Source organism: Bos indicus, chromosome 20 (assembly GCF_029378745.1).
Source record: "Bos indicus isolate NIAB-ARS_2022 breed Sahiwal x Tharparkar chromosome 20, NIAB-ARS_B.indTharparkar_mat_pri_1.0, whole genome shotgun sequence".
Lineage (NCBI taxonomy): Eukaryota > Metazoa > Chordata > Mammalia > Artiodactyla > Bovidae > Bos > Bos indicus.
In genome coordinates this window covers 35,068,579-35,095,143 of record NC_091779.1, presented here as the reverse complement: position 1 = coordinate 35,095,143, position 26,565 = coordinate 35,068,579, and the positions used below count along the sequence as shown (strand labels likewise).

At 38.3% G+C, this 26,565-nt stretch overlaps 1 protein-coding gene across 4 annotated transcripts in view; it reads right to left on the bottom strand.

The window, feature by feature from the left end:
* FYB1 (FYN binding protein 1) overlaps positions 1-25,013 on the bottom strand; it is a 174,248-nt gene extending 149,235 nt beyond the window's left edge. For 2 of the 4 annotated variants that reach the window (XR_011562440.1, XM_070774734.1), the window contains exon 1: positions 22,525-25,012. Coding sequence is in view for 3 of the 4 variants with exons in the window: in XM_070774734.1 (XP_070630835.1) it covers positions 22,525-22,686 (162 nt within the window). In the remaining variant the exon portion in view is untranslated. Of the gene's footprint in view, positions 1-22,524 lie in introns of all 4 variants that reach the window. The other 2 variants (XM_070774733.1, XM_019983039.2) reach the window with 2 other exon arrangements.
* Positions 25,014-26,565: the final 1,552 nt, after the last annotated feature.

Below are 26,565 nucleotides of genomic sequence, written 5' to 3'. Positions count from 1 at the left end.
TGTGGCATTTCTGACTCTAAGTCTCAAAGATGCTATTATGAAAGTGAACTTTAAAATGTGTAAACAAAGTCAGGTGGCTGAGGGGATTGTAATCAGCTATTTTTCCCAGAAAGAAGTCAACATGTCATGGAGGGGGGAGGGGTTACTAGGATATTTTAGCACTTTGTACAAGCAGCCACTCTTCATTTGTCAAAGAGCTCTCAATGAAGAAAAGAGACTGGCATGTGGAAAAAGAAGTTTGAATGTGGAATTAATCTATTTGACCGTATTAATTAGGTTTCTGGCACACACTAGCCATTGGATTAAGGGCTTTTTAAGCAGACAAAGATGAGTTGGGCCAGGTTCTGCATTCAGGGACTGTTACTCTGGTTAGGGGAGATAGATTAGAGTTAAGAATTTTTTTTTTCCTGATCATATGAATAAATATGAGGACACAGTACAAACCCTCAGTTCTTTGTGAAGAGACCAGGGCTTAGAAGTCAGAAAAGCCTCCTCAGAAAAGGTGAGCCTTAATTCACTGTTGAAATGTGGCTCCCAGATAGGATATTCTAAGTATTTTAAATATTCCCGTTACAGTGAACAAAGATATTGCTGGTGACATTGTCTGGAATAACTCCGTCTGACGTAGTAGACACTAGTCACATGTGGCTTTGCTTAAACTTACATTGATTACAGTGGAATACAGTGTAACCTTTAGTTCTTTAGTTTCCCTAGCCACATTTGAAGCACTCAATACCCACACGTGGCTAGTGGCTATCACATTGGAGAGTGCAGGCACACCTGCCATCACCGCAGAAATGTCTCCATCACTGCAGAAATGTCTACTTTCAGTGCTGGGAAACAAAGCAGACGGGCACTGCTGGAGGGTCAGTTTTAAGGGGTGTGTGGCAAGAGCTAAGCCTGGAGGTAGGGATTGCAGGGAAAAGATGGAGGTCTCATGTGTCATATCTCAGAGTTCAGTCTGTACCCACTGGGTTAGGCATGAGCAAAATTTTCTGTCAAGTGCCAGATTGTAAATATTATTGGCTCCCGGGACCACATCGTATTTGTTGAAACTGTATAACTCTACTGTTGTCGCCTGAGATCAACCACAGTCAATAGAGAAATGAACGAGTGTGACCATGTTCCAATAACACTTGATTTGTGAAAACTGAAAGTGGGCTGTATTCAGCCCACAGACCACAGATTGCTGACCCTGCACTACGGCATTAGGAAACCCCCTGAAGGGTTTGAAGCCAGAGAGTTGCATAATTAGATGTGTGCTTTAGAACGACCATTCTAGTAGCAGAGTAAAGAAGGATTTAAGGAGTGTGAGATGTAAGACTAATAGTCCGGTCCAAAAGGATAAGGGCCTGAATTCCGAATGCAGCCTATGGACTATGGTTGGAGAGAAGGGAATGTGCATGTGCTTTTAAGTTAGGTGGCAACGGAGAGATATTAAATAACTTAGAAATATAAGGCAGGGGTGGTTAAGTAGTTGGTTGTACATCATCTTGGCTGCACCAAATAATACAATATAAGAAGAAGAACAGATTTGGGGAAAGGTGATGACTTCAGACTGGGTCAGGTGGCATTTGAGATGCCACACATGTGAGTCATTAGCAGAGGGTAGTAGCCGAAGCTTTGAAAGTGACAGAAAATACCCAGGAGGTAGGGCAGGCAGAGTGCTTGCAAGTGATGGTACCTTGAGTGTTACCAAAATGGAAGACATGTTCAAAGGGAATTGAGAAGGAATTGTTACTGGCACAGGGAGGAAAACCAGGGAAGGATGGTATTGCAGAAATCAAGGGAAGACTTTCAAGAGCTATTGAGAAGATTAAAAAGATTCCATTACATTTGGCAACTAGGGAGTCATTTTTCGAGTGCTTTCCAGAATAGATTTCAGAAATAAGATATATTAGGTTGGCCAAAAAATTCATTTCGGTTTTTCCATAAGATGTTATGGGAAAATCCCAATCCAATATATCTTATTTCTTATTACCCCCAATAATAAGGAAACTCCTTTTAAATATGATTAAGTGGGATAATAGCTGTGACTTCTCATGTTCTTGGTTTTCGTGTGTGTGTGTGTGTGCATGTGTGTGTGCGTGCATGTGTGTGTTCACAAGGGACCCTGGAGTTTTATGTAATAAACACTTGGTACATATAATAATAATTAAAAAAATGAAATAACAGTTTTAAGACAGAATCATATGATTTGGGAGTGCTCCATTTCACAATTTAATGGTCAAAGAATTAGTCACCCCTCCAATGGAGGAGTGTCAAATGATGATTTATAGCCATCTCAAAGAGGTTTATATTAGGAAAATATTTTACATGCCTAGTGGATGAATATAACTCACTCAAGCTTTGCATGATTTGTTGTTTAAAATTTTGTCTTAAAATATGGAAAAACTGACAAAAACATGCTTGTGGTTTTTAAGAGTATTTCATGAGAGAATAAGAGTTGGTATTTGTTCCTGAAGGAATTGCTTTAAAGAGCATAAAGGAGCATAAGAAACACACATTTCTCTTTGCTTTAAATGACTTTTACCTCTCAGCAAGGGAAAAGTGAAGTGAAATGACGATAATACGATAATAATAACAATAACAACACAAATAAAAGAAGGAGCCTCTTCATCACCAGTGACTAGTTGGCTCACAGGGTAGACGGAAATACAGTTTCATCATTTTTTTTAGGTTGCGTTAGGCAGCTTGCAGGATCTTAGTTCCTTGACCAAAGATGGACCCCATGCCCCCTGCAGTGGAAGTGCTGAGTCCTAACCACTGGATCACCAGGGAAGTCCCTGGAGTACAGTTTTATCTAGCACTAGAGTTTTACTGAAGGCTAACTTTATTCTCTGTTCAGACTGCTCTCTATTCTTTGGCAAGACTCTGCCCTGAACTGAAAAGTCATTCTGAGAATATGTGGGGCCACTTGAATAGACAAGAACATCTCTAAAGTGTGATATATGAAAAGCAAATTGAACTCTATACAGAACTACATTGAAAAGGAAAGCTTTATACTGTACACTATTTTTTTTTTTTGATACTAAAAGAGTGACAGAATCACAACAGTAATGTTTGAAGAACTTAATTATAAACTTTACTTAGAAAAATACATGGGTATAAACATCAATGAATACTGTGACAAAAGAGCAATGATGGAGGGTGTGAAGGAGATTAGCTCTATTAGATATCAGAATATATTATACAATAATAATTGAAAAGGTATAATAATACAAGCATAGATATAGATGGCTCAAAAGAAAGCCATAATATGCGATACCTAAAAATAACAAAAACAGGGAAATAGAATATCCACATAAATATTATTTTAACTTCACACTGAATTTCATCTCTAAGTCATGCTGCTGCTAAGTCGCTTCAGTCGTGTCCGACTCTGTGCGACCCCACAGACGGCAGCCCACCAGGCTCCCCCGTCCCTGGGATTCTCCAGGCAAGAACACTGGAGTGAGTTGCCATTTCCTTCTCCAATGCATGAAAGTGAAAAGTGAAAGTAAAGTCGCTCAGTCATGTCTGACTCCTAGCGACCCCATGGACTACAGCCCACTAGGCTCCTCCATCCATGAGATTTTCCAGGCAAGAGTACTGGAGTGGGGTGCCATTGCCTTCTCCATAGTAGATTGAAAATAGAGAGTAGAGTTAAAAGGAAAATCAGCAGAGTATCGATTACAGTTTTTATCCAGAAAGTTGTTGACTTCTAGAGAATTTACAGCAGAGGAGACCAGGTCATAAAGGAGATAAACCTGCCATGTGACAAAGGACAACAGCAATAAAATAAATAGAAAACAAAATATATAAATTATTTGCACAAATGTGATCAAAATTTAATATATTCTAAATTAAGAATTTAAATATGAAGATATCATTAAATGTCAATAGATAGCCCCTCACTCCCTGTACACCCATAAATCCTCTGTGAGAGGAAATAGTAATCTAATGTAATTGAAAGTGTTCAACAGCAACTAAGGAAAATTTATTTAAAATGGTTCTTTAATATTGTCTTACTATTAAGTAATTAACGTGAAAAAATTAAGACTCTTATTTTTTCAGTGTTTCTATATCCATAAACTACCAAAAAATTAATTTTTTAAATTACCTTTATGACTTTAAGGAAATCATCCAAATTAAGAAAATAACCAACATTATTATATGTAAGAAAAGGTTTATTACAGTTTTCTAATTGGAAAAATCCCGGCAGTAAATAAAATGTCTAAGTAAATTTTGGTATCTTAACTTAAATCATTAAAAGAACTATGAGCAGCAGGTAACAGCATGGAAGAATGCTCATGAATTAACCTTAGGTGAAAAAAAGCTATGAGAATTATATTAGAATATTTATATATTTACTTGTAGATAAAGAATGAATGGTCATACAACATGAGGGAAATAGTTTTGACTGTGGATTATTTCTCTTTTCAAATTTCCTTTAATATATTTTGCTTAACAGACACAAAAAGAAAAAAAAAATCTGTTGTGCGCAGAAGAGGGAAGGAAGCAGAAGTCAACTTGATGTTTTTCATAAAAGGTTAAAGCATTTTTTAATAGAAGGTTAAAGCATATGTCTTAAAAGAAGGGCTCACAACATCCATTTAGCACAGTTAACTAGTAATCTGATACTAACCGAGTAACACCCACCTAGAGAAAGATAAACATTTTAATTCATGAAACAGTGAGTTCCATCATGCTCTACCTCTAGGCTGTTCTAGTGCCATTTCTTTGTCGTCTAGAGTCAGCCAAGTGGAATGGCTCAAGCACAGGCTCTGGAGAAAGTCTGGGTTTGGACCTTAGTTCTACCACTCATTTACTGGTTGTGAGTTATTTAGCCTTTGGTTTCCAGATCCATAAAACGGGATAAAGTAGTATATCTCACAGAATTGTAAGAATTTACTGAACTGATATTTTAAAACATACCACTGTCTGGTATATAGGAAGCACTTAGTAAAATGTTAGCCATTGTTATTATGTTCCTTAAGTGATTCAAATATCCATATAGCTCAGGACAGTGCTATACGAAAAGGAGGGAGATAGAAAAAAAATCTATTTTTATAGTTTTAAAGAAAAGTATACTTTTTATCACCCAGATTATCTAGCCTATTAATCTATTATTTGAGATTCCCTGAAAGTTTTTAATAGGATTAAGATGTTTCTATAAAATGGGAAACTGTTTAAAAATTTACAATGCAAAAAGGTGAACTCAAGGAAACTCCTTGAAGTAGATTTACTAAAGACAATTTTCAAATATGAGAAAAGAATATTTCTTTTTGCTCTTAAAGAATCAAAAATCTAGTTTTATTTCCATGAAATAAAAATAGCCATAAAAACTGCCAATACCCATCTAGGGTGCCTGAACCTTCCCCTGCTCTGTTAGAGACTGTACCAATCATTCATTTTAAGCCCTTGGGAAATGTCAATGACAAAATCTAAGATAAAACTTGCAGAGAGGTTGGCTTATGTTTTCTGAAATAATTCTATGTGTTATAATCTCTGTGTTTTCCATGATTTAGCTGAAATGGATTGGCACAGTTATCCTTATTTTTGAATCAAGTGAGAATTTTGTTTTAAACTACAAAGTTACTCATTAAATCAGGAGGACAGTTTGCCTTAATCAGATTAAGCTCCAGTAAAATTATGAGTCTGACAGCAAACATGTATTGGCAGCTTGGGGTATGCAAGATAGCATGGTAGGATACAGAATAATTGGGAGAAAATGCATTTGGATATTAGAGGTGCTTGATGAGAATTTCAAGGCATTGACAAGAGAAATGCTGAAGGTAGGACATGGCAAGTCAAGGGGGTGTAAGAGTGGGGCAAGAGTGAAAAGTGGAAGGTTTCTCAAAGGAAAAAAATTAGAGCCATGCATTAAAGGAAGGGTCAGAGCTGGGTGGGCAGAGAAGAAAATGGAGACAGCAATGGCACCCCACTCCAGCACTCTTGCCTGGAGAATCCCATGGACGGAGGAGCCTGGTGGGCTGCCGTCTATGGGGTCGCATAGAGTCGGACACGACTGAAGCGACTTAGCAGCAGCAGCAGCAACAGCTTAGCTACAAGAGGCATATATAGAAGATCTTAAACACTTTCTAGTGGTATGTCTTGAAAAATTATTACTAAAATGTTAACTGTGATTTTCTTCAGATAGTGAAACTATTACTGTCTGTACATTTTACTTTCTCATATTTTTAAAAAATATTTATCATCATGCATATCATTTTTATAAGGGGGAGAACAATAAGGCTATATACATTTACAGGGGAAAATACTTTCTGCTGATATCTCAGTAGATAAATGGAAGCTGTATAAATAAACACCCTGGTTAAGAATATAGGACATGGAGTATTGTACTAAAATTCCCAGCTCTGTTTGCTCAGTCTATTTGACACTTAAACTTTTTACCCCACTTTTCCCTATGAAATATTACAAGCATATCTGAAAGTTTTTTGAAAGTGAATACCAAAATACACCCCCTCTCCTCAGAGTCTACATTTGTTAGCATTTTTCCACTCTTGTTTTTGCTTTCTATTTATTTATCCATTCATCTTTTTTTTTTTGGATGCATTTCAAAGTGAGTTGCAGACATCAATACCCTCTTTGATAGTAAATTTTAACCACTCACCAGTTTCCTCTGTACACACACACACACTAGTCCAGAACTTTCAGCTGGTTGTTATGCACTGAAATCTGATCGCACTTCCCTTATCTAGATACCGCTTCCAAGCCAAACACATCCCGTATCAGCTGCTTACCCAGAAGACCATTTACCAAACTTTACCCTGATTCTATATACCCAGAACTATGGAATTTATTCAACTCCTAGAATATTAAAGCCAGAAAGGAAACTATCTGATCTGGGCTCACCAACTCCAATGTTTCCAGGAATTAAGCAGGTAGCTTAAAAAGTGGGTGTCTCCTGTAAAATAATCCAGTGGATTTAGTAATGGAGACTCTCTGTGGGGAAGCCACAAGGAGAAACAGAACTACCCAGGGAGCTTGAGAAAACAGAACTGACCCTGGGGCAAGACTCCCAGCCTCAGCCTACGGTTCTAACGGCCGGGCATTTTAACCACAGCTCTTTTTGTCTCCTCTGTGGGTCTAGCACACTTAAAGAAACACATTTGTTAGAATAACTGAAAGAGTACACTGTTAAGTAGAATCTTCCTTTAATTAAAATTACTTACAGATGCAGACTTTATAGCTACAGTTAAATACAGATCTTAACAGTGCAAACAGTAGCACACATATTGCAAATGTAAAGATGTGATATATTTCTAGTTTTTCCACATTGCTTGCCCAAAAAGGGAATATTCCTTCATCTCTGGTGGATTAACTACCTGTCCGTGTGTCCGTAATGAACCAGAAGAGAACAACCAGTTTTCTCACTGATCAAAGGGTAAATGTAGCGTCATTTCTCAGGAATGTGCCTGCAGATTTCTTTTTCCCTTTCTTTTTGGTCTGTGTGGCTTGCAAATTAAATAGCAGGAGTTACTGTGTGGAAGGGGAGAAAAAGGGAATGTAGGAGGGTCAGGATGTATAGATATTATGTCTGCTTTTTCATGCCCATTAGCCACCTAGATGTGGTTATTTCGCCTGCTTTCTGAAACTTCCTCTCTCCTTGCCCTGCTTATCAAATTCAATCAATGTTTGCTCAGGTTAGCTAACTTTTACATCTATGGAGAATTGAAACCATCTACTTTTCATTTGTGCAGTAGCTACAGGTGGACTTTGCTTAGAAATCAGAAGGTACAACAAATCCGCCTTCACAGTCTTTCCTTTGTATGCTTGATAATTAAGGACAGATAGTTTGGAAACTCACCCCTCCCCCAACCCCATCCCTTAGGGAACTAATTATTAGACAGTGTGTATCTCAGCCTTACTGTGTTGGGATAGCTAGTTCTGCTATTAAAAAAAAAAAAAAAGAATCCACCCAGGCCTGAAATGCTGTCTCATGCAGTTGTGAGTACATGTGATAAAATTAGGTTCTTTCGGGTGAATGTCCTTTTGTGATAAAGTCAACTCAACTACTTTCAAAGTTATAATGAATAAAATTGCCAGTAGTTCTTTTGGAGTATGCCTGTACACTGACAAACCAAAATGTATTAATGTAAGTTAAGCCTCCTAAACCTCCCATTAGAGAGTTTTTACTAGATTTCACATGAATTCTTTCAACTAAATGTCTGTCATAGATCAAATTCAGCAGATGTTTATTTCAACTTCTTTTGATCTCTGCCAGTACTTACATAAGGATTCAATTTATTGTTGGCTTATCAGTTTTTGTAGTTAAAATCTGACTAGAAACTAGCAATTCTGAGCTCTGGTTTTACAGTTCCACTAGCTGGTTTTAAAAGGTATATAGTAAAATTCTGAAAAATGTTAATAAAATTAGTTTTTACTGAATTAATATTTTAAAGAGCATATAGTAGTTTTTTGGGGAAATTAGTCATATAAAGTAAAAGATCCTAATATGAAAAAAAGGAGAAAAAAATTTGAATGCTTTTAAAATTCCCATTCTCAAAACACTTATTCTGACTGAATTTTGTTTTGCAAGTTCTTTGTACATTTTACTTATGAGACAGATAATCGTTTTAAAAAAATTTTGTATAGCTTTTGTTATGCAACAGGCATTACTCTATTCATATGTAAAACTACATAAGCCTTATAACAACCTTAATAAGTAGTAGGTAGTTATTCATCTCTTTTTACACACAGGGAAACTTAGGCACAGAGAGGGTAAACTGATCAAAATCGCATGGCTGAAAATGGGCAGCACTGAGATTCAAATCCAGGAAGTCCAACCCCAAACCACATTCACTTTAAACTCTATTCACTAAAAATTTACCATTTTTCACTTAGGGTTCCTGTTATACTGGGTTAGACTTGGTGTACATGATCATCAAAATGGGTTAAGCAGTAAACAAATAACTAAAGCAAACTTTGGATGTTTGAATCTTTTGGGGGAGCTTACAAGAAAAAAGTACCTGAGCCCCAGACCAGACCAGCTGAATCAGTATCTCTGGAGGTGGGGCTCAGGCAACGGTATATTTGAAAGTTAAACAGCCAGTTCCAATGTGCTACCAGGTTGAGAGCTACTGGTTCAAGTTTCTAGCCTTCTTATTATAGGGAATCTCACATTTGAGCAGGCATCAGCATCACATGGAGGCTGTGTTTAATGTACAAGTGGCTGGGTCCAACTCCCAGAACATATTCAGTCAGTCTTGGGTGGAGCCCAAGAATTTTCGTTAAGGATCCAGTTCAATGAAGTTGATGTTGCTGGTTTAATGACCACATTTTGAAAAATACTGTCTTAATAAGTTGGGACAGGGATAAGGGTGGTAATAGAGACCTAGAAGAAACTGGACTAATTCTTCAAGTATCTCATCAACCCTGATGCTGACACATTTCCTCTATTTTGTTGATTTATGCAATAACATTGATTGAGGATGACAGAGAAAAGAAAAAGGAAAGATATGACACTAAAGGGAAGTGAGGGACATGAGATAGAGAAGAGGAATTACTGGCCTAACCACATGTCAATGACAGAATATGAAATGAGAAAATTTAACAATAGCAACCCTCAATAAGAAATGCTCTTTTCTGTATCAGAAACAGAACAGAACTGAGTGAGAGCAAGACTGGAGGGGTAGTCAGGTGGGCTGTTGGTTTAGGGTACAGAAGTATTTATTGATTCATCTCTTACAGGTAATCTGAGAATCTGAGCTATGGCTGATCTCTGAAACCAAGGGGACAGATATGCTTTTTCCCATCCTCAGTGCCATGAAAGATGACCAAATGATCAACACTAAGAACTGCCTGAGGATAGACCAGCAGTTCTCAACTGGGGATGTGAAGTTGGTAAGGGGAGCAGGAAGCACATTTTGTAATATCTGGAAATGCTTTGTGTTGTCACAATGAGGGGGACAGAGGTGCTACTGGCTAGAGGGCTGGGACCGGAGATGCTGCTAAACCTCCTGCAATGTACAACATTGCTAAAGTGGAGAGATGCTGGGCTAGACACAGTCCTAGAACCAGAATCTGGGCCAAGGTGCCAGTTGACTTAGTAAGGAATATACTAAATGTACAAAATTACTGGGGGCCTGAATCAGCTATCAATATAGACCTGTTTCTGGGCTGGAGGAACCTCAGGAAGTAGAAGTAAGCACAACATTGGAGACAGCAAATAACAAGAACTAAGCAATCTACCAACAGAACCATCTCAAATGGGCTACCACATAGTTCCAAAATACAGAAAGAAGACTATAAACAAATCAAAACCCAACAAAATCAACAACTGAAAGATGGATTTGCCTCAACTTAAGCTAAAATAATAGGACAATCTGAAAATGACCTTAAGGATACATCAAGTAAAAAAATAAATGAATAATATCTGTAGGAGAGTATGACAATACTTGAAACACAAATGGGCAGACATTAGATAAGAACAGGTGATTACCAAAAAGAACCAATTTTAAAAATTAGAAATAAAAACTTAATCATTGAAACATAAATTCAGTATATGGGATGAACTATGGCTTGGACACAGGTAAGGTGAACACGTATCTTGGTCTGTCTGGGACTGAGAAGTTTCTGGGACATGGGACTTCAGTGCTAAAATTGGAAAAGTGCTGGGCAAACTGAGACTGTTGGTCACTCTAGACATAGATGAAGTGAATGGGAAGATGAAGTTGATAAACTGATCACAGAGGCATTGAGATAAAAAAATGTGAAAGAGCCATTATAATCACATAGGATAGATTGAATCTATCCAGCTTTCACTAGAGTAACAGGGATGCTAGAGAAAAAAACAATCTAGGAAGGAGGAAATGATAGAGTAATAGTTTTTGAAGAAGTAATAGCTTAGAATCTTATAGAGTTAAAGAAAATCATTAGGCTTTACATCAGGGGTTGACAACTATAGCCCATGGACCAAAGCCAGCCTGCCACCAGTGTTTGTGAATAAAGTTTTATTGGAATGCAGCCACAGCCATTTGTTTATGAATTGTCTTCAGCTGCTTTCATGCTACAATGATAGAGCTGAATAGTTGGAACAGAGACCACAAAACCTAAAAAGCCTAAAATATTTACTATTGGCTCGTCACAGAAATATTGTAGATCTTTGCTTTAACTTGCAACTCTGAGTATCAAGAAGGATAAATAAAAATCAGTTCACATGTCTATGAAGCACAGTAAAGCTGTGAAACATAAAGACAAAGAAACATCTTGAAAGGAATGACAGAATTTTACCTACAGGGTAAGACGGTTAGACTTATATAGCACATGATTCAGCAACACTGGAAGTCAATGAGGTAAGTCTGTAAAGTGTTGAGGAAAAGTAATATCAATTTAGAATATTTATATATGGCTAAGCTATCATTTAAGATTGAAATTAAAATGAAACAGTTTTTAGTCATACAAAACTCAATATACATTGTAGTATATAATATTATTCTTCTTTCAAATGGGTACCCATCTCTGCCATTACCCTGAATGCATAAAGATTATACTTCCCTACATCTATGTCCTTTTTAGCTGAGGCATGACTACGCGATTTATTCTGGCTGATTAAATGTGGATAAAAGTGGAGTACATTTCTTCCAAGTAAAAGTGTTAAGAACTAGGAATTGGATTGGAAGTTTATATTCAATGGGTAATTGCATTGTATTAAGATTCTTGTTGTGTTTGAGAGAATAAAAACAGAAATACTAAAAAGCAGTAGAAATTGTTAAACAATAAGTAAGAGCTAGTGTACTTGGGTAAGAAGATATATGAATCCAGAGCCCAAGAGTAAGATGTGAGGAATAATGCTATATATGGAGTTTTACGAAGTATACAGATCGAACAATATATGAGAGTTAAGAGCTTAGAAACAGAGTCACACATATATGGGAACTGGACATACGACAAAGGAAGCAACAGAAGGAAGTAGGTGAAAAAAGAGACTGAACTAGATAGTACTTGACAATCAGTCATTCACAGGTATAAAGACCTGATTATTAAAGACCTAAAGGTGAAAATAAAATCTTTAAAATATTTAGAGGAAAGGTGAGGAAAATAGCTTTAATATTTGAGAGTAGGGAATAACTGTTTAAAACTGACATCAAAGCAGAAATGATAGACTTATTTTAAAATTTGACAGCATTAAGATTTAAAACTTGCATATAAAACAGCGACACTAAAAATAAAATAAAAAAGAAGCCATAGATTCAAAGCATAAAATTAGCAATGCATGTAACTGACATGAGCTTCCCTGGTGGCTCAGATGGTAAAGAATCTGCCTGCAATACAGGAGACCCAACACCTGGGTTGGGAAGATTTCCTGGAGAAGGAAATGGCAACCTACTCCAGTATTCTTGCCTGGGAAATTCCATGGACAGAGGAGCCTGGTGGGCTACAGTGAGTCAATGGGTTTGCAAAGAGTTGGACATGACTGGGTGACTAACACGTTCCCTTCATAAATGACATAGAGTTAATGCCTAGAATATATAAGGAATTACTATAAATCAACATGAAAAGATAATCCATAAGAGGTGAACAAAGCACATGAGGAGAATTTATAGAATAGGTTACCTGAATGGTCAATAAACTTACAAAAACATGTTCCATCTTAGTAGTAATCAGGAAAATTGAAACAAAAATGAGTTTTGCTATGCCAACAAGAGTCTAGTTTCCAGAATATACAGACAGCTCATACAAGTCAATATAAAAAAATGAACAATTTAATCAAAAATGAGCAGAAGGCCTAAACAGACATTTCTCCAAAGAAGATATTCAGATGATCAACAAGCATGTGAAAAGATGCTCAATATCAATAATTATTAAAGAAATGCAAATCAAAACTATGATGAGGAATCACCTCATACCGATCAGAATGGCCATCATCAAGTCTACAGGGGAGTTCTCTGGTGGTCCAGTGGTTGAGAATCTACCTTCTAATGCAGGAGACACAAATTTGATCCCTGGTCAAGAATCTAAGATCTCCCATACCACAGGACAACTAAGCCTGAGAGACACAGCTAGAGAGGTATGTGCACCACAATTGGAGAAAGCCTGCGCATAGCAACAACGACAGAGCACAGCCAAGATACATAAACAAACAGAAAGAAAAAGTGTCTACACAGAAAGCATGCTGGAAAGGGTGTGGAGAAAAGGGAGCCCTCCTACACTGTTGGTGCTGCTACTATGAAAAACAGTATGGAGTTTTATTTAAAAACTAAAAATAGAGTTACCATATCGTCCAGCAGCCCCATTCCTGGGCAAATATCCAGAAAAGACAAAGACTCTAATTAAAAAAGCATGCATAAAAACCAACGTTCATAGTAGCACTATTTGCAATAGCCAAGACATGGGAACAGCATAAATGTCCATGGACAGATGAGTCAACAATGAAGATGTGATATATTTGTATCTATATTTATATTTAATAGAATATTACTCAGTAACAAAAAAAGAATTAAACAATGCCATTTACAGCAACATGGATGGACCTAGAGATTATTATACTAAGTGAAGAAAGTCAGTGAAAGAAAGACAATTATTATGTGATGTAATTTACATGTGAAATCTAAAAAATCGAGAAAAATAATGCAAATCAACTTATTTACATAGAAAGCAAACTTATGGTTACCATAAGGGGAAAGGAGGGGAAGAAATAAACCAGGAGTTTGGGATGAACAGATATACACCACGATGTATAAAATTGATAGACAATAAGGATTTACCATATAGCACAGGGAACTATACTCAGTATCTTGAGATGACCTATAATGTAAAACAATCTGAAAAAGAATATATATAGATATATCACTGTGCTGCACACCTGAAACAACAGTATTGTAAATCAAGTACAGTTCATTTAAAAAAATTTTAATGAATAAAGTTTTGCCTATAATAATAAATTCTCAAAACTCTATCAGTAAATCTGGCAATACCAAGTTTTAGGGATGATGTAGAGAAATGGGAAATCTCATAAAAGATGAGCAAGAGATAAATTGTTACAATGATTTCAGAGAAAAGTTTGCTAAATTCAGTAAATTTAAAGGTGCCCAGATTCCTTATGCAAAAGAATATTTATTCTAGTACTGTTTGAGATGGAAAATAATGACAACAAATTCAACATCGGATAATAGATGACTAAATAAATAATATAATTACACAGAAATAAAATAGGTGGAACTAGAGCTGCATGTGTCCAAATGCATATATACTGAAAACATACCAATGTCAAGATAAAAGAATGCAAATGCAGAAATCATAGAAAAGCAAAGTGGGCAATCACTCTTATATGGTATCTTATGGATACAGGCAGATTAAATAAAAATATAAAAACATGTTAGGGAAGGTGAGGTGTCACTCTCAGAGCTGACATTCCTCTACCTGTAGAGGGAGGGGCATGGAACTGGGGAGGGTAAAATGAGCGCTTCAACTTTGCCTTTTTTACTTTTTGAAAAGATGGCAAAATGGCAATAATATGACAAAATGGTACAATAATATGCATGAACTCTGGGTGTGAGTATGCGAACATTTGTCACGCTGTTTCCTAACATGCTACAGTATTTTAAGAAGAGAAGGGTACAGGAGGAAAGAAAGGGCAGATGAAATGCATCTCTAAGAATTAGGGAAGTGATATTATATTGAAGTTACCAAACCTGGAGCTGGAGCCCCCACCCATTTGCTTCAAGAGCAAGGCTGCTGAGCATTTAGTGTCTACACAAATGTGCTCTAAAGTGCCTCTCATTTCCTCCTCCGTGCATTGACCTGTGATGAATGAGATCTCATATAATTTGAACTTTTCAATCTTGGCTCAAAACTTGCTTGTCATAACAGAGGAGTTTTTTTTTTTTTTTTTTTTTAAACACGTTGGTACAGATCTTGCAGCAAAAGGGAGGTAGTCCGTTTTGCAGAAGCAGAGGATATACAGATCAAGAGTAGAGAGTAGGTGTGCATGTGAAGGGAGTGTGTGGAGGTATGTGGACTTCTATTTGGGGAACAGTAGCCTATCATTCAGAACTGTGACTGACCCCCTCCAACTTACATGATAAAGACAAGAACCACTGCTCTCCCCCTCCATGAAAGAACTGGGTAGGAAACCTAGTTCCCAGAGGGATTCTTATAGCTCAGATTTCATACTCTAATTAGCCTGGGATACCAGCTCTCAACTGAGCCTCCATTGTAGCCCCTCAAATTATTTATGGGATCAAAAACTAATTCCCCTCAGAAATCCTTCACAATTTAAACTCTTGGCTGTGTTTAAATCTGAGGCTCACGGTTTTAAAGTATGAGGGAGAAAAAGTCAGTATTGACTTTTTGAAGTCAATTCGAAAAGTTGAATTAATGAAGCCCCCTATCATGGTCAAGGACATCTGGAAAGGATGTGCATCAGTTCAGAAAAAACCCTCCTTTCAAAAATGTGAATCAGACAATGACACGGACTCCTTTGCTTGGGAGTCTCCAGTGGCTGCCAGAGGGGAACAAAATACGATCAAATTCCTTGTCATGGCCCTGGAAATCCAGCAAATTGTGACAGTTGCCTCTTTCTAGAAGCCACCTCTTTGCCCCTCTCCTCTCCTCCTGCCTCATGTATTCTTGCAGATCCAAACTCTCTCCTACCTCTTGTCTTTTGTACCTGCCATTTCCTGTGCCTGAAATGGTCTTTACTGCCACATTCCCTGTGCCCAGCTTATTCTCAATCTTTGGTGCCAGAATTCTCAACCTGCACCAGGCCCCACTTTATACACTAAGGTTTCGATTTAACCACTCTAGGCTGGGGCCTTGAGAATAGGTATGATTTATAAGGTAATCACCTGATTTCAATGTGCAACCAGGGTTGAAAACCAGGGCTTTAGTTTAAACATTACTGTATCAAAGACCCGGAGAAGGCGATGGTACCCCATTCCAGTACTCTTGCCTGGAAAATCCCACGGATGGAGGAGCCTGGTAGGCTGCAGCCCATGGGGTCGCGAAGATTTGGACACGACTGAGCGACTTCCCTTCCCTTTCATCAAAGACCAGACTGGTATCTAAAGAGGATGTTTCCTTCTTATGTTCTGTCTCAGCTCCTTATTTACCTCCTTCAGAGCTCACTACCTGGTATTTTACTTATATGTTTACTCGAATTGGTGGCTTGGATGGTAAAGAATCTGCCTGCAATGCAGGAGACCTGGGTTTGATCCCTGAGTTGGGAAGATCCCCTGGAATCTCACTCCAGTATTCTTGCCTGGAGAATTCCATGGACAGAGGAGCCTGGTAGGCTACAGCCTATGATGTCACAGAGTCAGACACGACTGAACAACTAACACTTTCGCTTGACTTTACTTGAATCAGCTTTCCATCTTCCAGGGAACAGTGGTCCTCCAAGTGTGGTCCCTGGACTAGCAGCATCAGCATCACCTGAAAATATCACCTAGAAATGCAAATTTTCAGGCTCCATCTCCGACCCTTCCGGATATTCAGATGTGTGCTAAAGTTAGACCCACCACATTCAGTGTGAGCTCCAAGAAGTCAGGCCCTCACCATCTTTTTCACCCTGCATTCTTGTCCAGCAGAGTCCAACAAGGAACAAGGGCTCAATAAGCCTTCATTAAATAAAGAGTGGTAACACATTTCTTCTGTAAGTAGCTCACATGCAAATTGCGAGCTGACTGAAAGGAGCAAAACAAATGAATAAAACCCTCAAACCAATTTTATACTTCATTTCTTAAACATTCTAAGGTTTATTGGTAAAAGATGTTTCCCCCCACTAACTATGAACTTACAAAAATCTGTGCATGATTCACTATTTTCTCCTCACTCTTTTTCAGGAAATCTATGACTTGAAATGTGCCTAAAAGTATTTGTCATGTGGACAGTTATCATTCTATTATTTCCATTTCGGGCTGTGAAGTGAGATAATTTGTTTAAAGTTTCAAATTAAGTTAATTTCCACAGGATCAGATATTTAAGAAGTAGAATCTTACTTTTTTGTCCTTCTGCTTCTAAAATGTAGAATCATATTATAAAGAACATCAAGGAATCCGTAGCCAATCCTTTACCCTTACTAAGCGACTTGAGAAAGAGCTGGCAAGACTGAGTCAAGATCCCACTGTAAAGCCAGCACTCCCTGCCACCAGGTAGCTGAAATCCATTGTTCATTATAGCTTATGTCCTTGTCCTCACAAAACCCCATGTACTTTTCCACCTAATTCCCACAAGTTTCTACAGTTCCTCTACCAGTAAGTTACAGGAAGAGGGTGATAACAGGTGAATTTCTCAATAACCACTTGGGCCACCATGTGGTTCCACTTTCTAATACCTGCTTCCGGCACTTAACCTGGAAGAGGCGGGCTTAGTTACACCAGTAACAGAGAGCTTACAGAAAGGCTAAGTATTTGATCACTGAAACCCTTTTTCTGAGCCCTGGGGTGGAGAGCCACAAAGCCAGCGACCCCTTCAGTCTCCCACCCCAACAGCTCTGCAAGAAGATTTCTGTAAAGTGATCATTCTGACAATAGGATAATTCATAATGGTACTAGCAGAAGTTACAAGCAATGCCTCCCAGATCTAACAGAGGTGGTCACCAGCCTCAGGAAAGGTCCTTGGCACTCCTAAAAACCAGTCCCGGGCTTTTCTTAAACCACTATCTTCCTTGGTACCTACTTTTCCTCAGATGCAGCATAATACAGAAAAGCTCAGGCCTTGAGAGCAGACAGAATTGTGCTCAAATTCCAGTCCCAGCATTCAGCAGCTGTGTGGCTGTGAGTCAGGGAGTCACCCTTCCCAAGAGTCAGTTTTCTCAGATAGAGAACAGGAACAATAGCAGTAACTGTTTGCAAGGAGGTGATAGGGATTTTATGGCAGAAAGTGAAGAAGAACTAAATTTGGGAGAATGGCATTGAAACATGTATAGTATCATATAAGGAATGAATTGCCAGTCCAGGTTCGACGCAGGATACAGGATGCTTGAGGTCGGTGCGCTGGGATGACCCAGAGGGATGGTACGGGGAGGGAGGTGGGTGGGGGGTTCAGGATGGGGAACACATGTACACCCATGGCAGATTCATGTTGATGTATGGCAAAACCAATACAATATTGTAAAGTAACTAGCCTCCAATTAAAATAAATAAATTTAAATTAAAAAAAAAAACAAACTCAACATTCAGAAAACTAAGATCATGGCATCCGGTCCCATCACTTCATGGAAAACAGATGGGAAAACAGTGGAAACACCGGCAGACTTTATTTTGGGGGGCTCCAAAGTCTCTGCAGATGATGACTGCAGCCATGAAATTAAAAGACGCTTACTCCTTGGAAGAAAAGTTATGACCAACCTAGACAGCATATTAAAAAGCAGAGACATTACTTTGCCATCAAAGGTCCGTCTAGTCAAGGCTATGGTTTTTCCAGTGGTCATGTATGGATGTGAGAGTTGGACTATAAAGAAAGCTGAGCACTGAAGTATTGATGCTTTGAACTGTGGTTTTGGAGAAGACTCTTGAGAGACCCTTGGACTGCAAGGAGATCAAACCAGTCCAACCTAAAGGAAATCAGTCCTGAATATTCTTTGGAAGGATTGATGCTGAAGCTGAAACTCCAATACTTTGGCTACCTGATATGAAGAACTGACTCATCTGAAAAGACCCTGATGCTGGGAAAGATTGAAAGAGGGAGAAGGGGAGGACAGAGGATGAGATGGTTGGGTGGCATCACCAACTCAATGGACATGAGTTTGAGTAAACTCCGGGAGATGATGATGGATAGGTAGGCCTGGCATGCTGCAGTCCATTGGGTCACAAAGAGTCGGACGCAACTGAGCAACTGAACTGAACTGAACTGTTAGGGATTTAATGAGATGGTGGATGCCAAGGCCTGGGCTTCCCTGGTGGCTCAAATGGTAAAGAATCTAGCTGCAATGCAGGAGACCTGTATTTGATCCCTGGGTTGGGAAGATCCCCTGGAGAAGGGAATGGCAACCAACTCCAGTATGCTTGCCTGGAGAAATCCATGGGCAGAGGAGCCTGGTGGGCTATAGTCTATGGGGTCACAAAGAGTCAGACACAACTGAGTGACTAACGCTTTCACTACTTTTTCATGCCAAGGCTCACAAATGTTAATGGACATTATTATCATCTTCCTGTGTTCACTAGGAGTCTTTATACCTCCTTAGGAAATCATTTATTTGGGGCTAGAAAGAAAGAAACCAACATTCATTCAGTGTCTGGCGGCTGCCTGCACTTTAATGGGTGCTTTATAATTACAATCTTATTTCTCTTTAAAACAACCCTTCAAGATACTATCATCATCTTCATCATTGTTGGATAAGGAAACAAACTCAGAGCTTAAGTGATTTATGAAAAAACCATGCAACTAGAAAGCAGAGAATAAGAAGGTAGAAATACAGCCTTTGACTGATCTATGATGTCTCCCAAGGAGAAAAAGTAGTTTTTTTCCTTCCTTTTATATACTACCTGTCTTTCTGCAACTTGTTATAGAATGTCAGAGGCAATGTTGGAGAGAGAGAAACTAAAGGAAATCTACTTCCTTTTTAAGTATAACCTTGATAAGTCCATTCTGAAGGAGATCAGCCCTGGGATTTCTTTGGAAGGAATGATGCTAAAGCTGAAACTCCAATACTTTGGCCACCTCATGCGAAGAGTTGATTCATTGGAAAAGACCCTGATGCTGGGAGGGATTAGGGGCAGGAGGAGAAGGGGACGACAGAGGATGAGATGGCTGGATGGCATCACTGACTCGATGGACGTGAGTCTGAGTGAACTCCGGGAGTTGGTGATGGACAGGGAGGCCAGGCGTGCTGCGATTCACGGGGTTGCAAAGAGTCGGACACGACTGAGCGACTGAACTGAACTGAACTGATAAGCCACAAAGATAGGCATCATATATCATTATTGCAACTGGGAAATCCGTGCACCATGTCACTATATAGTTTTGTTGTTTTTGTTGTTTAGTTGCTAAGTTGTGTCCAACTCTTTTGCAGCTCCATGGACTGTAGCCCATCAGGTTTCTCTGTCCATGGGATTTCCCAGGCAAGAATATTGGAGTGGATTGCCATTTCCTTCTACAGGGGATCTTCCCGACCCAGGGATTGAACCTGCATCCCCAGCATTGGCAGGTGGATTCTTTACCACTGAGTCACTAGGGAAGCCTTCACTATATAGGAGGTAAAATTAAAATATATTGTTTTACAAGAGGGTAACTTGGTTAAAAGTCAAAATATATCTGTTTTTTTAAATCTACTTATTCTTTTAGCATTTCTTGCAATGGAAAATAATTAGGTAACTAACATAAATGAATGTTTATGATAGTCTTATCTGTATGACCATAAAGAAAGTAAATTAAAACAAAAAACAATCCCAATGTCCAACTATATGGAACCAATTAAAATAAATTACAGAATACAGTGCAGTCATTAAAAATGATTCATTATTAAAAATGCTTTCATAACTCAGATATTATTCAAGATATTTTAAATTAAAAAGCAGATAAGGGAATGGTTTATAAAGTATGATAGTATTTACAGAAAATTTATAAGATACATTTTAAATGACAAAATTCTAGAAGGATGATAAAGCGTCTGCCTACAACGCATGAGACCTGGGTTCAATCCCTGGGTAGGGAAGATCCTCTGGAGAAGGAAATGGCAACCCACTCCCAGTACTCGTGCCTGGAAAATTCCATGGATGGAGAAGCCTGGTGAGCTACAGTCCATGGGGTCACAAAGAGTCGGACACGACTGAGTGACTTCACTTTCACTTTCACTTTCAGAAGGATCTATACTAATTTAGCAATGATTGCCCCAGGTGATAGAACTATAGAAAATATGTATTGTGTCATTTCTGCATGTCTATATTTCTAAGAAATTTTCTTTAATAATGTGTTACTTTTACAATAAGATTGTACTCTCTTAAGAAAACATTATGTAAGACATCAAACACACTATCCAATGAAACCTTTCTTTTTTTCTTCTATTACCATCTTGTGTTCCCTAAGTAAATTCAAATAACCCTGTAAACCACAAGGCCCTCACTTATTTTTGAAGAGAATATGGCAATTAAGGTCAAGATCTTTTCTAAGAATCCTAGATCTGCAGACAGAGTTTGGAAACATTAGTGAAAATGATAGTCGCTCAGTAGTATCTGACTCTTTGCAACCCCATGGACTGAAGCCCACCAGGCTCCTCTGTCCATAGCATTTCCCAGGCAAGAATACTGGAGTGGGTGGCCATTCTTTTTTCCAGAGGATCTTCCCTTCCCAGGGGTCAAACCCAGGTCTCTTGCATTGAAGGCAGATTCTTTACCATCTGAGCCACTTCTGCACTTTCCCCATTTTGGCTCACAGGATTTCAGACTACAAACTTGTGCCATGAATTCTTTACCCTGTTCATTCCAGTGCCTACAGAGTGCACTCTTGACCCCAACCGAGTACCTGTAGGGATCATCGCCTCATCCCCATTTTCCCATGGGGAGGTGGCAAAGGCTGTCATCTTCTCCATACGGAGAGATTTTTCAGTCACAAAGTTGTGTTCGACTCTGTGATCCCATGGACTGTAGCCCACCAGGCTCCTCTGTCCATGGAATTCTCTAGGCAAGAATACTGGAGTGGGTTGCCGTTTCCTTCTCCGTTTCGTCTTGTGTGAGCTGGAGAGTTGGGGAAAGTTGTGCGGAATTAAAAAGTTATCTCTCTTCTGGACTTTGGGAGCCTAAGAACACCACATGTATGAGAACACAGTCAATTATACAGAGAAATAATAGGAAACTAGCAGAATATTAATGCTGTAGTTTAGGTTCCTTATGGGGTAAGCTAGTTTTTATGGCACACTAGCAACCCGGTCATGATTTTAAGTGTGCTCCACATTAGGACTTTCTATTAAATTTGGAACACAAACTGTCCCTAAGATTTGGACTATTTGGATTTTGTTTGCTTCTCTTAATTAAAATAACCAAATTAATTTTTTTCTCTTTCTTTTTTAAAATTTTGTTTTTTGACCATGTTGTAGGAGCATGTGGGCTCTTCGTTCCCAGAACAGGGATTGAACGTGCGCCTTGGAGTGCGTAGTCTTTATACCTGGACCACCAGGGAAAGCCCCTAAACTGCATTTTTCTAAACAAAAGAACTCCTCTTGTAAAACTTCACTATGTTGTCAAAACGACACTCATCTTCAGCAATATTGCCCAATGTATATCACCGGAGTTTTCTTCAGGTTTCCAAAGTGCTCATGAAAGGAAACTTGACTGCACTGTGGCTCTAAACCAACCATCTTAAGAAGCAAAGACAAAGAACGTAGCTTTTCTTTCTTTAAGGCATAACTCTTCCTCTGTTCGGAAGCTAGAATCAGAAAAGGGAACTCCTGCAGCCACAGTCTCTCAACTGGTATAACGCCTTAGCAACTTTTTTAACAAAGGGAACGACGATGAGATAAGCAAAAAATTCCAGAGGCTTGGAGGACCTGCCCGTGAGGCACACCCGGCCCTCTCTGCTCTATGTAGAAAAGATCAGATGTTTGCTAGGAGACCAAGGAGAGTCATAAAATCTCTTACTTACCATTTTTTTATGAAAGAGTTGATGTGCGTGGCACACGGCGACTCCGAAGATGCTGTAACTTGGACAGTGAATGTGCAAGTTAGCTATGCAGACAGTACTTCCTTTTTTGAACCCTGTGGTCTGTCCAGTTTTCACACATTGATATATAAGGTTTATTTGCATATTATCTCAGCCCTCAGAACATTTGTGTAACTGGCCAGGTTTATCCAGTTACTATGCCTCACTGATATGAAAACAGCTACAGGTAGAGCTTAAAGATTGACACAGAAGTTTTAAAAAGTGTCTGAATAGTAAATTCTGTGTATGTTATTAACCCATTTTATATATAAAATGAGTTTGTAGAGGATTCATATTAACATGTTAACAGTGATTGACTTCGGTGGTGACATTATTATAAATAATCCTTGTTTTGTACTTTGCTGACTTTTTGACTTTTCAATTTTGAGTATATAATACTTGTTTAAAACAGAACTATAATCTTAAAAAGAATAAAGTGATAACAATAATTTTAATCATCAAGTTCAATGCATTTAAATCTATCTCATCAATATTTAAATGCAGGACATGTTTTAACCTTATCATAGGATGTTATTCATTTAATTAAAAATATAAAGTACATAACAGTCTAGGTTCATGCGTTAATTTTTTGATAATATTTGTTAGCAACTGACATCTTAATTTGGGGTTGCAAATTTCTAAATCTTGTGTGTATTACCACATTAACCTAGTAGAGGGGCATCAGTTTTTTTTGTTTGATCCTGAACTAATACTAATTACTATCATGACAATAAAAATTCTTTAGTAAGTGGATGTTTCCTTTTATTTATTTCTTAAACAAAATGTTTTTCAAAATTGAGATGTGGTTAGAAATATGGATAGAACCATTGCCAGGACAAGACAGAAAGGCAGAGCAGGGGTCAGTTCCCAGAGGTAGAAAGGAATTTGAGATTGCCTTGAGACTGTAGGTATTTTTAAAAAGGGGCTTGAGGATACTCTGGAGCTAGAAGAGTAGTCAGAAATTATACTGTCTCTGGCACATTATAAGTACTCAATGAATGAATGGAGGAGGAAGATCAAGGCAAGGCAGGCATGAGAAAACTAGGCATTTCTTTTAGACAATAAGACATTGCCAGAAGACCTTGAAAGGGAGACATTCTTTAGCATAACCAGAAAGCCTCTCATCCACTGTTGAAACAATAATACAAATTAGGTTCTAAGGCAGAAGCTTTTCACCTGGCAGCCCATTAAAATCACCTGGGAAGTTTTAAAAAATCCAAGTTTTCAGGTTTAACCTGAGACCATTAAATAAAGATCTCTAGTTTTGAGCCCCAGGCATCAGTGTTTTTTAATACAGCTCCCCAGGTAGTTTCAAGGTACAGGCAAGCCTGGGCTCTAAAAGGAGGAGCAAGTGACATACTAGGGAGATGACAGATTAGCAGGCAAGATTTGCCAGTGGAAATAATCCTGGTGTTCTGACACTGTTTACTATTAAGTTTATCAACATATTTTCACCATGCACTACATAATAATTACTTTTTCTTGATCATTTCATGACTTTCCTCTCTGGGCCAGTCAGTTGTACAAAAATCACATGATAAACAAAATCTGAGAAATTTCTGTTCACAATGTAGTACAAGTCTCTGGTTAAATGAACACTGAGTTTCAATTTATTCGAGTTCCATTTCAGTTTGTGTTTAATATTTCTAAATGTAGTATATTTAAGAGAGGTATTTTGGCTAAGAAGAAACAGGCTAAAGCTCCCATCCATAACTCATAATCCACCAATAAGTGTTTAGTTTTTGGAGCATAATCATTTCACTTCAAAAAACATGTATTTCAATTATCACTTACGTGAGTACATTTCCTGTGAAGTCAATTAAGTATGCAAATCCTTGAGCAGGAAGATGAAACAGGAAATGCAAGAAAGCTGACACAATATAATGATACCATCTGAAGAAGATAAAGTTTTTTTTTTTTTTTTTTTTTGTGGTATAGGCACTGAAATTATTCCTGCTAGCAGAAGGGTGAAGTACCTTAGAGAATGCAAATGTGGTTATAATTCTTCAAATCTCTTTTCATAAATTTGCATTCTGGAGAACTATTTACGTTCAGGCAGTGGTAAAATTAAGCTGTGTCCCTGGTACAAAGTGACAGCTAGATGGAGACTGTGAGACTCAAAGTTGGGGGTGGAGGGGCTGGCAAATCCAGCTTCATTTTTTTTAAGTCAGTTTACAAGATGGAGGCAGGGACCACTAATAACAATGTAAGTCACACTGCTTATGCTCCTTATTTGAAAACACTGGCGTTGTTGTATCTATCAGGTTTTAAAAGGAGCATGGTTGCAGTTGTTAGCATAGAGGGTTAGAAATACTTAGAAACTCGTACATGATTGATTTCAGCTTTGTAACCTGAATGGCTAACATTTTAGAAAAGAAACAAATGATCATCTACTTTACTTGCTCAACATTCACAGGACTGGACAAGACCCCTGAGATAGGAGAACAAGACGATGTTGAGTCTCACCTCTTCCAGGAAGCTTTCTCTGCTGCTGGCTCATTCATCTCCCCCTTTTCCTGGACTCCTGCAGAGTGAACCTGGAAATGAAGCTCTTTGATATGTTTGCCTTTTATGGTGCTCCCATTGTATTGGCTGCATCAAGTTTGGCTCCCTAACCAGATCTGAAATTCCTCCAGTGTGAATTAAATTTTGTACTTCCTTCTGTCACCCTAAGAGCATAGAGTAGCTTTTACTCTTTTTAAAGCTTTTTTTTGGCTTATGGGTTCCTTTCAGAATCTGATAAAAGCAGTATATAGTTTGCATACTAATTATGCATGTGCACAGCCTTCCTTGAAGCCCATCATTTCTGGGAAGCTGTAGGAGAACTCTTGGCTAAAGTATCTTCAAATGCTAGGAGATAATCACTATACTGGTGCTTTTCGATGATGAAATGAAAGCACAGAAATGTTCAGTGATCCTTTAAGTTTCCAAATTAGGGAACTGGTCAGCTGAAACTTCATTATTTTGTAAACTTGTCTTCTTTTATCAACATGCATTTGAACTTTGCCAGGAAAGAACAACTCAAACTCACAAAATAGATTCATAGAAATTCAAGGAAGTTCTAGTCTCCCTGTGTATGGAGATATGGAGTAGCCAAATGAAAAGTAACAGGAAAAAAGCAGGATAAGAACAGGCACGCTTTAAAAAATTGTGCAGGAGGAAATGGGTAGCTCCTTGATTTGGCTTATTTCTCTTTCACTTTTCGTTTTGAAAACAAATTTTTTTTTTCACTCTTGTACTTTCTATTTTTGATGAAAGGAGGCCTTAACCCTTTCAGAATATCCATGCACTGGGAAGAAATAACTTGTTACACCAGTGAAAAATCAATTTCTCTTTCAATAGAAAGAGAAATCCTATATTTCAATAGGATCATTACCTGAAAACTGGGTTAGCTTCTTGGTAAGTGTCGAGCCAAAAGACATACCAAGCCAAAGCATAGGAGAAAGAAGATTTTTTTACTTGCAACAAGGAGAACACTGGGGATCTTTCCTAAAGCAGTATCAGCTAGAACAACAATGCTGGGGAAGTTTTAAGTTAAGGGTTAATATATATTCATGAAGCAGCTTGGACAGTTAACAGTCCAAGCTTTAGTTGGCTGAAGTCACGAGAGTCATCAAAGGTCAACATCATCATCTCTTGTTGTTCAGTCGCTCAGTCATGTCCAATTCTTTGCAACCCCAAGGACTGCAGCACGCCAGGCTTCCCTGTCCTTCACAACCTCTTGGAGTTTGTTCAAACTCATGTCCATTGAATCGGTGATGCCATCCAACTATCTCATCCTCTGTCATCCCCCTCTTCTCCTGCCTTGAATCTTTCCCAGCATCAGAGTCTTTACTGATGAGTTGACTCTGTATCAGTTGGCCAAAGTATTGGAGCTTCAGCATCAGTCCTTCCAATGAATATTCAGGGTTGATTTTCTTTGGGATTGACTTGTTTGATCTCCTTGCAGTCTAAGGGACTCTCAAGAGTCCCTCTTAGATGATC